The sequence below is a fragment of the Trichechus manatus genome, unplaced genomic scaffold (genome assembly GCF_000243295.1).
Source record: "Trichechus manatus latirostris isolate Lorelei unplaced genomic scaffold, TriManLat1.0 scaffold00143, whole genome shotgun sequence".
Lineage (NCBI taxonomy): Eukaryota > Metazoa > Chordata > Mammalia > Sirenia > Trichechidae > Trichechus > Trichechus manatus.
Genome location: NW_004444079.1, coordinates 3772988 through 3785938, shown reverse-complemented (window position 1 = coordinate 3785938; position 12951 = coordinate 3772988). Strand labels below are relative to the sequence as shown.

Genomic DNA, 12951 nt, shown 5'->3' with positions numbered 1-12951 from the left:
TGGAGATTCTGATCTTCTCCCTCCCAGTGGAAAAGGCCTTGCAAGTGCTTTTTCCAGGAATGGGGATGGCTCAGTGCAAATCCTCCCCAGTTTGCTTGTGGTGGACTACACACATTGACCGTATTTGTGTCCTTTGAACCCAGCCTTCAATAGCCCAATATCTTTCCACAACTAAGCAGGTGGACCACTGCTTCTCTGATACAGCTCCTCACTGCTCGGCCAGCAATGTAGTGTACAAACCCACCTAGCACAAAGCCGGCATCCAGGATGCAGCTAGTTCGCTTCCTGCCCTCAGCATCCTTTCTTCTCTTGGAGTCTGTTTCTTCTCTCCCTTCCCCAAGATAAACAATACTAGCTGGTGGAGAGCCCCTCCACCCTCCCAGTCAGTGGGCTGCATGCCAAAGATGGCAGAGGATGATGAGGCCCAGGAAGACAACGATGTGTCCCAGGCGGGCCTCCTGTCCCTGACCACTTGCATCCGGCCCTCCCCCTGCTGCTGGGTGCCCCACCCCATTCCCAATGCCAGTGGTGCTCTCCCTCCCACCCCAGTCCACTCCCTTCAGCAGCTTTCAGTCCAAGCACCTGGCTGACTGGTGGCCCCAAGGGTTATTAGTTGTCCCTGGCAACCAGGTAAACTCAGGGGCACCCCTGATTTCAAAGACTTCTCTGCACCAAGCCTCAAATAAGAACTTGTATATCAGAAGGTGGCAGGGTGAATGAGGACTGTTTCTGAGATGTCCCTGAACATTCATGATGGACTCCTGGAGCCTGAGTCCCAGAAAGGCCACGAGAGAGGGGCTTCTAGTCTCGACCCTCTGCACTCCCCTTGTGCCCCTGCTCAGAAAGGGAGTCCTCAGAACAGTTGGCCTGGCCTGCCCCCACCATACCTGTGGAGACTTTCCTGGATGGTGGAGTTGTATTTAGAGACTGAGAAACTGCTGGCAAAGTCCCTATGGACCACCTCAGTTGTCCGGTAAGCACTGCAAGTGAGAAGGGAAGAATGAGCTACCTTGAGACAGAGTCCACCCCCAGATCCCAATAGAGTTGCCACCAGCCCTGCTGAGAGAACTAGGCTGTAAGGGGCTGAATGGAATTCAAGGCCCCACCCACATATTCTACCACTCTCCCCGCCCACACCCCTACCCCACCCCACCCCCAGCCCTACGATTCAGCCCAGTAGTTCTCACCCCAAACTGCAGCATCAGCATTATCTGCAAGTCATTAGAAATGCAAATTCTCGGGCCCCACCCCAGACTTCCGGAATCAGAGACTCAGGGTGGGGCCCAGCAATCTGCTTTAACAGGCTCTCCATGTGTTTCTGACAGGCACTCAGGTGTGAGAGGCACCCATCTAGCCCTTTTCTGTTCAAGCTGTGGTCTGTGGAGGAGCAGCATCAGCATCACCCCCAACGTACTGAATCAGAATCTACATTTTAAAGACCCCTCCCAGGTTATCGGTTTGCCTATTAAAGTTTGAGAACCTTTGGACTAGCCTTTTGGGTCTCAGACCTCAAGGTGCGTAAGAATCACCTAGTGGTGTTTGCTAAGGCAGTCCCCAGTCCTAATCCCAGGAACTTGGATTCAATGGGTCAGCATTTGAACAAGCTGCCCAGGTGATTCTCATGTGAATGATCGTGGACCACTATCTGCATGGAACTTACGTCCATTTCAAGAACATGGTATCTCCTTGCATGAGACAATGTTTTGCACAAGTGTTCCTCTACCCAGAGTACTCTTTCCTCCAGGCTCTTCTCTCTCCTCCAAGTGCAGTTAGGCGCCCTTTGCGCATATCCTTATCATTACACATCACATTGGTTTAAGCATCTCTCACGCACACTATACTAGAGGTCCTTAGGGCAGGGATCCTGTCTTATGCCTTTTTGTCTGGGTGCCATATAGTACCTGGCACATAATAAAAGCTTAATGAATGTTCTTTGAATAAATGACACCATCTACTGAAGTCCAAGGGAGGTTCTGACTTGCATAAGGTCACAGACCTCTTTGATAAAGATACAGAACAGGACCTCAGATGTCTGTGGTCTTCCAACCAGACCCTCCTGATGTTCCTTTTTATAGACTGCAACTCTGAAGCTGAGGAGAACTGGCTCTAAGTCCTAGCTCCCAATCCCTAGTTTTCCAGGTACTTCTACAGATATAGCTCAGAGTGATATCCTAACCTCTTCTGCCTACAACCCCACACACGTTGGTGAACCCCAAAATGCACAGATCAAGAGGGAGGATGGAGATGGATAGCTGGCCTGCAAATCAGACTCTTTCAATGGGAAGGTCACTGTTCTTGCTGCCCCCCACCCCACCCACCAGCTCTGGGTTTTTTGTTTAAAAACTATAATGAGTCAAAGATTCTTATGTCTCTTCCTGGCCAGATCTGCCCCATTCCATTCCCTGTTTGAGCAATTCTACTGCTCAAGCCACAACTGGTACAGTCCAAAGCCCACTGAAGATCTTTGTACCACCTGAGCTTCTATTCCCCAAATGTAAGAAGAAGACCTGCCCACTGGCATGCCCAGCTCACAGGGCCACCATGGCCATTAAATGTGATCAAGGACATGAGGGTGCTTTGATGCAAAGAACTGATGTTATTATAGCTCTGGTCTCATGGAAACAGCTTGCCCCAGACTAGTTAGCTCCCAGGGCCACTGTACCTTTGGATAACTCAAGAAGATCCTGAGCCAGTGACCTTGGCCCTGGTCCTTAAGGGCTCTTTTAATAGGAGGTTCTTGCAAAGAGCCTGAGACATATGTGAAGCCGGGGCCCCAGGGGCAGATTTACCTCTCAAAGCCCAGCTGCTGGCAGGTCTTCTCTGAGTAGGTGTCCTTCCAGCTGTCACTGCACACAGGAAGCCACTTATGGGAGATTCCAGAGTAGACTTTAAGCAGAGACTTGTCCCAGTCAAACCTTACTGCAGGCCAAGAGAAGGGCAGAGCAGGTCCTCAGCACCCAGGAAGGTTTATGCTCCTGGGGAATGAACTGAGCAAGGCTCCGAGAAGCCCCCGCCCTAAGGCAGGCACCAAGGAGTGAGGGTCAGCCAGTGCTCAGAAGCCCAGGACCCTCAGGAAGGGCAGAGCAAAGGCAAGTGGCTGGGGCAGGGCGGACAGCGCGTCATCTGATGGGACACAGGAGTCATTGCTGGGGGGAGGGGGAGCACTGCCAGGAGCCAGCATTCCGAGAGGGCAGTGACATGGCCAAATGAGAGAGTGGCCAGGGAAAACAAGGCCTGCAGTCTAACTGTGTGCTCACAGGTGCAGACACAGCGGGACTCAGTCATGGGTTGCACACATGTGAACACACAGAGCCCACATAGGTGGAATGGGCACAAACAATGCATACACGTGGATCTGCATGCAAGACACGCACACCAGGGCTACACGGACAAGCACACAGGAAAACCACTGATGACTAGTGTTCAAAGAAGTCTCTGTGGATCATTGTGGTGATCATCGAGGCCAGCAGTTTACAGACTGACCTTCACGAAACCATGGAGTTGAGAAGTCAGAGGTCACCTGGTAGGTAACAAGGAAAGGCACATGGACGGGGCTCACCACCCTACACTTTCTTCTGGCCAGAGCTGCTCTGTTTTGATCAATCTGACCTTGGGAAGTTGTCAAATTTTATTTGAGAACCACTAATCTTGTGCAGTCGACTCACTTGACAAATTAGGAAACTGAAGCCTAGAAAAGAGAAGTGATTTGCCCAAGGCACAGAGCACTCAAAACCAGGTTGCAAATCCTCTGCTATGACTGGGACCCAGTCCTTTGAACTCCCTGTCCATTGCCTCCCGTTTGAGGCTGATACACAGCTTTCACCACAGTTTGCAGTCACCAGAGTGCATACACACACGTGCACATGGACATGCACACACAGTTACACACACACGTGCACACACATGCGTGCACACACACACCCATGCTTAGCCTCCTTACCACAGCCCAGCTCATCACTCTTGAGCTTGCAGTCCACCACCCCATCACAGCGAACTGCATGCCTGGGGCAGCTCTCAACCGGCTCCTTGTACTTGATCCCTGTGGAGTCCTGCCAGAAGTAGACTGGAAAAAAGGAAGCAGACAGCTGGGGTCAATGCCAGTTCCAGACAGACAAGACACTAAGCAGCCCAAGACCCTAGGGGTTCTGAAACACAGACCTGAAATCCCTCTTGGACTCTGGGACTCTCATCCCCCATCTGTGTGGGGAAAAAGGCTGCTCAGGAATGCTCCGGAATGGTCTGGAAAGCTCCTGCAAGCAGGGCAGCACCAGGCAGACTTGAGCAGCCAGCCACGCAGAGAGAAACAGAGAAAGAGAAGATATGTCTGGAGGTGGGTACTACACTGGGAGCTTCCTTGCCTACATGGTGGCCTGGGTGGTAGCCAGAGAAACCACCACCTCCAGTATCCCAGAGGCCCTTTCTCAGAATCCCTGTGGCATCCTTCTTCCCTGTGCTCCAGCAGAAAGGATTTCTATCTTCACAGTCACATACACGCAGCCACCACCTGCCCTGTTGTCTCAAAGACTACCATTCTTTCAGCTTCAAAGCTCCTAGATTTTCTTCTTTCTCCTTCTCCCCTAAATGAGATGCTGCCTATGTTCAGTACTTGCTCCATTACTTGTCTTTATGCCTTTAAATAACTTTCCATTCGAAGATCAACTCTAGGTTGATTCCCAAGTTGTGTCTAAAAGAATACGGCTTTACAAACCATATGTGCAAATCAGCTTCATGACTTCTTTCCTTAACATCACTCTCTTTCCAAACTAGGGTCTCTGTCACCCCTACTACCTAGTGAAACCTCCCCTTGTATGGCTAAGCATGACCTCTGCCTAACCAACCCCAATTCTAACTCCTCACCCTGACTCTCATCCTCAACTGACTCTTCAGCCCCAACCCCCCACTTCTCATGCTGGCCCCACCGTGCTCTCAGCTACCCAAAGTGAAGATTTGAGAGCCCCTAGATTTCTCCCAGATCTCACAATGATTTCACTGGTGTCTTAGTCATCTAGTGCTGCTGTAACAGAAACACCACGAGTGGATGGTTTTAACAAATATAAATCTATTCCCTCACAGTCTAGGAGGCTAGAAGTCCGAATTCAGAGCGCCAGCACCAGGGGAAGGCTTTCTGTCTGTGTTGTCTCTGGGGGAAGGTCCTTGTCATCAATCTTCCCCTGGTCTAGGAGCTTCTCAGCGCAGGGACCCCAGGTCCAAAGGATGTGCTCTACTCTGAGCATTGCTTTCTTGGTGGTAGGAGGTCCCTCTCCTCTCTGCTCGATTCTCTCTTTTATATCTCAAAAGAGATTGACTCAATATACAACCTAATCCTGTAGACTGAGTCCCATCTCATTAACATAACTGCCTCTAATCCTGTCTCATTAGTATCAGAGAGGTTAGGATTTAAAACATATAGGATAATCACATCAGATGACAAAATTGTGGACAATCACACAATACTAGGAATCATGGCCTAAACAAATTGACACACATTTTTGGGGGACACAATTCAATAAATGAGATAATGATACAACACCTGGCGAAAAAAAAAAAAAAAAAGTCCCACTCTAAAAATGCTAGCTAAGAAACAGAAAACATGAAAAGTACTGATTGGAAAAAAATCTCTCAAGCATATTCAGCCAGTGGGGTAAAGTGTTCAGGGGGTCAGTGTTAGGGGATCCCAAGCCCTCCAAACCCAAATGCAAATCACTCCTGATCGCTTAGATTTTCCCCTCCTCTCCTTCCCATGCCCAGGACACTGAGCCTCCAGGGGAACCCTCCACAGTGCCCTCTCAGAATGCTTACAAACCCAAATGTCCAGGGAGAGCACTGGACCAGAAGTAGGGAGGCCCAAGTTCCAGTCCTGACCCCACCGCATAAATGCTCTGTGGCCTGCACAAGTCAAACCACTTCCCTGGTCCTGGAAGAGGTAAAGGTCATGGGAGGGCTAAAGGCCTGCCTAACAGAACTCTCAGGGACTTGGGAAACCACACTGAAAGCTCTGATTCTATGCAATGAACCCAGCACTCTACAGGTTATTTCATACTGCTCTCATTTCATATGGTTACAAAACCAAACCCACTGCTGTCAGGTCGACTCCGACTCATGGCGATCCTATAGACAGAGTAGAACTGCCCGATAGGGTTTCCAAGGCTGTAAATCTTTATGGAAGCAGACTGCCACATCTTGCTCCTGCAGAGTGGTTGGTGGCTTTGAACCACCAACATTTTGGTTAGCAGCCGAGGGCTTAACCCACTGCACCACCAGGGCTTCTTTTCATATGGTTAGGTGGTAGAATCCTTGCCTTCCATGTAGGAGACTCAGGTTTGATTCCTGGCCAATGGACCTCATGTACAGCCACCACCATCTGCCAGTGGAGGCTGGTGTGTTGTTATGATGCTGACCAGGTTTCAGCAGAGCTTCTAGAGTAAGATGGACTAGGAAGAAAGGCCTGACGACCATCTACTTCCAAAAATTAGCGAATGCAAACCCTATGGATCACAATGATCTGATCCACAACTGATTATGGGGTTGTTGTGCGTGGGGTCGCCCTGAGTTTGGGATCAACTTGAAGGCAGCGAACAACAGCAGTAACAACTGTAGACAGAACAGCCTATCCCTAAACTAACCTAGAGGTGAACCTATTCTGCACCTATTCTTTCCACTTTCCTTCCCATCACACTTCCTGCCCAGGGCCAATCTCACCTTCTGGCTGGTCAGGGCACTGCCCGAGGGTTCCCTTGGAGCACAGTGCCCTGTGGTGGAGAAGGGAGTGCGAGCAGGGCAGCAAGTCCAGGCAGGAGGGTCCATGTGACAGTGACTCCACAACAACCTTGTGAGGCAGGTGGAGAAACTGAGGCTCAGGAAGTCAAGTAACTTGCCGAAGGCACACAGCTGGTGAGTAGCAGAGCCGGGATGCTATGGCAGGTCTGTCTGGTACTAAACCATATCCTTCACCAGCACACCACTTCCTCCTGCACAGTCCCGTTCCTCAAACAGTCCTGTAAGCCACAGCTTTCAACATGCTCGCCTACACTGCTCCTCACCACGCAGTGCTGCCTCCTTAGTAGACTTCTCGTCCCTCGGCCTGGCATGTAAAGCTCTCTACAATGTGGGCCAGCCATATTCAAACAAAGGGAGAACCGCATGGTCCCAAATGCATATCCTCCTCTCTGGTTAAGCAGGTCCCTTTCCTCTCCCCCAGGCCCACCTTGCCCACCTGCACATCCCACTCAGATGCCCAGACCAGGTCTTAACTGCTCTTCCGTCTTCCACATTCTCATCCGGCTCCGTGGCCATTACGAGATGTCCCCTTCAGCCCCTGCCCACATTGTTTCACCTCTTCCTGACGGCCACACTCATATACATGTGGCCTTTCCTCTGTCCCCCAGGAGAATGTAACCTCCCCGAAGACAGGGACAGTATGTTATATGTTCCCCTTCTGTTCCCTCCTAAGATTTCCCACTGTGCTAACTCAGCGTGGACTCCCAGGCAGAGAGCCCTGGGGTGTATCCTGGGATTCTTTTCCAGAGAAGGAGTGGGTGGGGCATTGAGGGCATCTGAACCTCTGAACACTTTATTCCATGGACTAAATATTCCTGACAGATTTTTTTCCGATCAATATTTCTAATGCGTGTGCGTGTTTTAAAACAACTAGAGTGGGATTTTGTACCAGGCACGCACGTCGTTTAGTTTGTTCCTCGTAACCCAGGAAAGTCCGTGTGAGATCTTATTGAATCAATGAATTTACTCCCATCCACAGATGCAGACACTGAGCTCAGCGTGGTTAAATAACTTGCTCAAGTAAATTTCACAGTAAATAGCACAGATTAGAGCCAAACCTAGGTTTCTGACTTCTCACATTCTAAACTCTGCCACCTCAAAGGGGCCTAGAGGCACCTGGCCCGAGGTTATTTGCAGGAGCATCGGTCTGTGGACATGGTAGGTGGGTGAGTGTTGCGCCCCACTCATCTCCCTGCTGTGTGCCCCCCCACAGCCAGGCAGAGCCCAGAACCCGCCACCCCCTCCGTTGCACTCACAGAGCAGGATGAGCGACACCACAAGGGCAATGAGGAGGAGGATGCACGCGGTGAGCGGCAGCCACTTCTGGCCCACCAGCCAGGTGAACTTGGGCAAGCTGAGACCTAGGAGAGAGACATACGCAGGGGAGGGTGAGGCTAGTGGGGAGAGGCTTGGCGCAGAGGAGGCGGGAGAAGAAAACAAGGCTGACTCCTGAGGGCCCCGTTAGGACCTCTCTATCCCAGAATAGGAAACCCCGGTGGCATAGTGGTTAAGAGCTACAGCTGCTAACCATAAAGGTCAGCAGTTCGAATCCACCAGGCGCTCCTTGGAAACTCTATGGGGGAGTTCTACTCTGTCCTATAGGGTCGCTATGAGTCGGAATGGACTCGACAGCAATCGGTTGTATCCCAGAATATGGCACCACCGCCCGCATGCTTCCAGCCAAAAACACACAAACCCCTTGCCATCAAGTGGATTCTGACTCATGGTAACTGTATGTTACAGAATAGAACTACTCCATAGAGTTTTTTTTTTTTACTGTACTCTTAACAGAAGCAAATCGTCAAGCCTTTTCTTCTTCGGTACCCCTGGGTGGGTTGGAACCACTAACCTTCAGGTTAGTAGGCAAGCACAAATCGTTTGTGCCACTCAGGGACCTCCTGCTACCAACAGTGCCCTTTTATTGAGCTGCTACTATGGGCCAGCCAGGCCTCTGCAAGTGCTATCTTCTTGGATGCTCACAGCAACCTTACGAGCTGGATATTATGATGCCCATTTTATACATGAGGAAACTGAGGTTTATGGAAGTTAAATTAACTTGTCTAGAGTTACTAGGCTAGTGAGTGGCAGAGCAGGGATTCAAACGCAGGAGCATCTGGTCCCTAAGCCCACCATGAGAGAACAAAAATGGTCACAAGACTGGCTGTGGAGGGGGACCCCAAACCTGGGGTGCTCCTCCAAAGCCAGATAATATCCAGGCCCTAAGCCTGTTTGAAAATGGTGATGGGGGTCTTCTGAGGTCTGGGATTGGAAGAGGGCAGAGTTAAAATGGGCAGAAATATTGCTTCATTAAGGGCAGAACCCATTTGGCATCTTGACTTCCTAGTATCTGAACCACACAGAAGTGGTCAGGATCTCTCCCTTTCTTCCTCCACCCACAGACAGACTCACTGATCATGACCTTGCTTCAGCTTCAGCTTCCCACAGGGAAGCCCAAGAAAAGGACCCAGGTCTCTAACCAGGAGCCCTTGCCCTTGAAATCAGAACTGGGAGTACAGCCTCCAAAGTTACACACTCCTTTGCCAGTCCCTATTTCTTGGCCTGAACCCCCTCTGCCCTCAAACTTCTACCGTCTTGAGTTTTTATGTAATGGTTCCTTCCTGCTCCCATCTCCCTAGGCCCTTCACTGCCCATCCCTAGATCCCCTCACATCATTATCCAAATGGTATGAGGAGCAGAGTGTGCCAACTCCGAGATTTCCTCCTTGCCCATGGACTGTTCTTGTTCCTCTTGCCCTCCCTGCAGTATTGCCTTTACCTGAGCTCTCCACGGTGGCCCTGGTGGCTGGCAGTGACCTGGCAGGAGACGCCCGGGTGGGTACTGCCCTCACTGGTGTTGTTCTAACAAGATACACTCTGGTTGGAGAGTGTGTCGTGGAGGCCGACCTGCCAGACGATGACCTGCCAGACGATGACCTGGAAGGCGATGCCGGGGCTGGGGACACCATGGCTGGGGATGCCCTGGCTGAAGACGTCCTTGCTGAGGAAGCATTCTGAAAGCAAAGTGAAGGGCATCTCTCAGGCGGCTCCCCTGCCAACCCAGCCCAACTGTCAGCCCTGCTGAGCTAGCAGGTAAATGCTCTGGGGCAAGTGGCTAGAGGGTGAGCAAAGCCTCCTGGACAAGGAGGCATCTGAGAAGAAGAGAGTATCCAAGGATAGGATGAAAGTCCAGAGAGCTTGCTGCTCCCCAGCCGCCCTAAAGTCTGTCCCACTCACATGGACCAGAGGGAGCAGTGGTCTCCAACGACAGAAGGCCATCTGCCCGGGGCTGGGCGCACCTGCTTCAACTACACTTCTCTGTTGTTGTTAGGTGCCGTCGAGTCGATTCTGACTCATAGCGACCCTATAGGATGGGTCAGAGAAGGGCTGTGGGCTGCACCCTCGATCTGACCCTCACATCCAGGAAACGCAGTCCCCTGTGGGGGAAGTAACCACCCCTTCAGCCCTCTTCACTTTCACACCATATTCCCCCTCTTTTCATTTATGTATGTTAGATTGTAGATTAAAACATTGCTCTTATTATGAGCTGTTGTGAAAAAACTGAAAAGCACTGCTGAAGAAACGCCCTTGCCTTGGTCGTACACCTCTGAATGTATTGAAAACCATTGAATTATACACTTTAAATGGGTGAATTATATGACATTTGAGTTATATCTGAATAAAGCTGTTTCTTTTAAAAAGAATATATGCATATTTGAAAAGTACAATATTTTCACTATATATATAAACATAAAAACTGCTGTCAATGTGGGAGAAATATTATTGTACTTTAAGTGAAAGTTTACAATTCAAGTTAGTCTCTCATACAAAAATCTGTACCTACATTGTTATGTGACCCTAGCTGCTCTCCCTATACTGTGACAACACATTCCTCCTTTCCACCCCTGATTTCCCGTGTCCATTCAACCAGCTCCTGACCCTCTCTATCTTCTCATCTGTGGGAGAAATACTTTAAAAAAAAAAAAAGCAAAGCCCTCACCTGCCTTGTTTGTGTCCAATGTTCTTAGTAACACCAGCATACTCTCCCTCCCTCCCCCCGCCACACACACGCACGCGTGCACACACACACACACACACACACACACACACACACACATCAGAGAAGCTGCAGGAACAAGATATAAGAAGAGAAGTTAGGCTAGGGTATGAGCCCCCCACTCTTGGACAAGATCTTTAACCTTACCCAGCTGTAGGCTGACTCATAGATTAATTCAGAATGAGTTAGCACTTTAATTTACACTTTTAGAGGGCTTAACATGCTCTAATGCTTTAATCCTTGAAACAACCCTACGAGGTAGAAACGATTATTATCTCTACTTTGGACAGGGGAAACGGAGGCAGAGAGGGTAAATAATTTGGTCAAGTTGTCACAGCGAGAAAGTAGCAGAGGCAGGATTTGAACTGATAATTCAGGCTGCAGTGTCCATGCTTTCAACTCTTGGGCTTTGCAAACTCCCTGAGGAGGAGATAAGAATTAACAGAGTGGCTGGCCACAAGAGGCCATCAATGACTACCAATCCTGGTCCATTCCCTGGAGAGCCTGGGGCCTTTAAAACAAAAAACCCAAACCCATTGCCGTCAAGTTGATTCCGACTCATAGCGATCCTATAGGACAGAGTAGAACTGCCCCATAGGGTTTCCAAGAAGCAGCTGGTGGATTTGAACTGCCAACCTTTTGGTTAGCAGCCAAATGCTTAACCACTGTGCCATCTTTGGCGTGCTCTAAATCTGGAAGAGGGAGCCGGTGAGGTCAGGGGCAGCGGGGGGTGCTTGAGCATTCCCTACTTTCTGCCCAGCCCTGTCTGCAGGACTCCCAGTCCCTGTCACTGTATTGGGCATCTTCTCACCTCCCTCTCGCCCCTCATGGGCCCCTCTGACCTCTCTTACACAGTCTTTGCTTCCTAAGCCCCCTCCTGGAGTCCCCAGAGGGTGGGGGTGCTGGGAACTAACCTGGCCCATGGGCCACATATGACCCTCATTGCAATTTCTGCTGGAGGCCAGTTGGCTGCTCAGGAGGGCGGGTCTCACTGGGAAGCAGCATGAATGGCGGAGAAAGCAAGCCTGGGGAGCAGGGGGTAAGAGGGTGCTAGGGGGTGGGGTGTGGGGTCCACAGGGCTGTGTGAAGAAGACAGAAGGCTCCACCCCTCCAGGTGCTTCTGTTTCCATCCCTCACCTCCCACAGTGCTTAAAAGCATTTCACTTTACACCAAGCTGACCAATTAACAGAAGATCCTCCTCATTAGAATATCTGGCTCATCTGAGCACCATCATCCCTACTAAGTAGGGCTTTTTGTTTTCACTTTTTATTCCCTCCTCCCCTGGGAATTGGAGGTAGGTGGTTTGGTCACTTCTTCATTTTTTGGAGAGCTATGATCTTTTGGGAGCGTGAATTCAAGGAGGAATCCTGGATTCCTGACCACACTCGGCTTGCCAAAGGCAAGAGCCAGGAGAGGCTGCGCCAGGAAGTCGCTGAGGTTAATTAGTGGATGTGGGTAAGTACGCAGGAGCCCCAGTGCCCCAGCCGGCTGAGCAGGGACACACATGTGTGTTCAGGGACCTGAAGGGTAGCTGCTGCTGCTGCTGACCCAGCTGAACCAGAGCAAGTTTTCCCAGCAGGTTTTCCTCTCGTCCCCACTGGTTAGAGCCGACAAATGAAACAAAACAGTTGCCGTTGAGTTAATCCTGACTCACGGCCATCTCGTATGTGTCAGAGTAGAACTGTGCTCTGCAGGATTTTCAATGGCTGATTTTCCAGAAGTAGCTCACCAGACCTTTCTTCTGAGGCATCTCTGGGTGGACTCGAACCTTCAATCTTTTGGTTAGCAGCCGAGCATGTTAACTATTTGCACCACCCAGGGACTCTGGCTAGACACTCGATGGCCATAAAATGTAGACAGATGAGCCCCTGGAAGCTTAAAATGGAACAGGATTGGTGTTGGGGGCAAGGAGAGGTGGCGAGGATATGTTGAAATATAGAATGCATCAGTTAACAGCTCTGGCTTCAGAGTCAAACAGACCTGGATCCCAATTCTGGGTCTTTCACTTGGTAGTTGCGTGACCTTGGGTAAGCCGCTTAGATTTCCTGAGTCTTTTTCTTAATCTGCAAAACGGGACTAATAATCCTGAGGATTAAATTAGATAAAATAGGAACGCTCTT

The 12951-nt window shown here is 50.3% G+C and overlaps 1 protein-coding gene across 1 annotated transcript in view; it reads right to left on the bottom strand.

The window, feature by feature from the left end:
• Positions 1-12951, bottom strand: part of TMPRSS13 (transmembrane serine protease 13) — a 32365-nt gene that overhangs the window by 16097 nt on the left and 3317 nt on the right. The window contains exons 3-7 of the mRNA XM_004385704.1: positions 9553-9787; positions 8034-8138; positions 3941-4063; positions 2790-2919; positions 888-980 (exon numbers count right to left, since the gene is read on the bottom strand). Coding sequence (XP_004385761.1) covers positions 888-980; positions 2790-2919; positions 3941-4063; positions 8034-8138; positions 9553-9787 — 686 coding nt within the window. The remainder of the gene's footprint in view (positions 1-887; positions 981-2789; positions 2920-3940; positions 4064-8033; positions 8139-9552; positions 9788-12951) is intronic.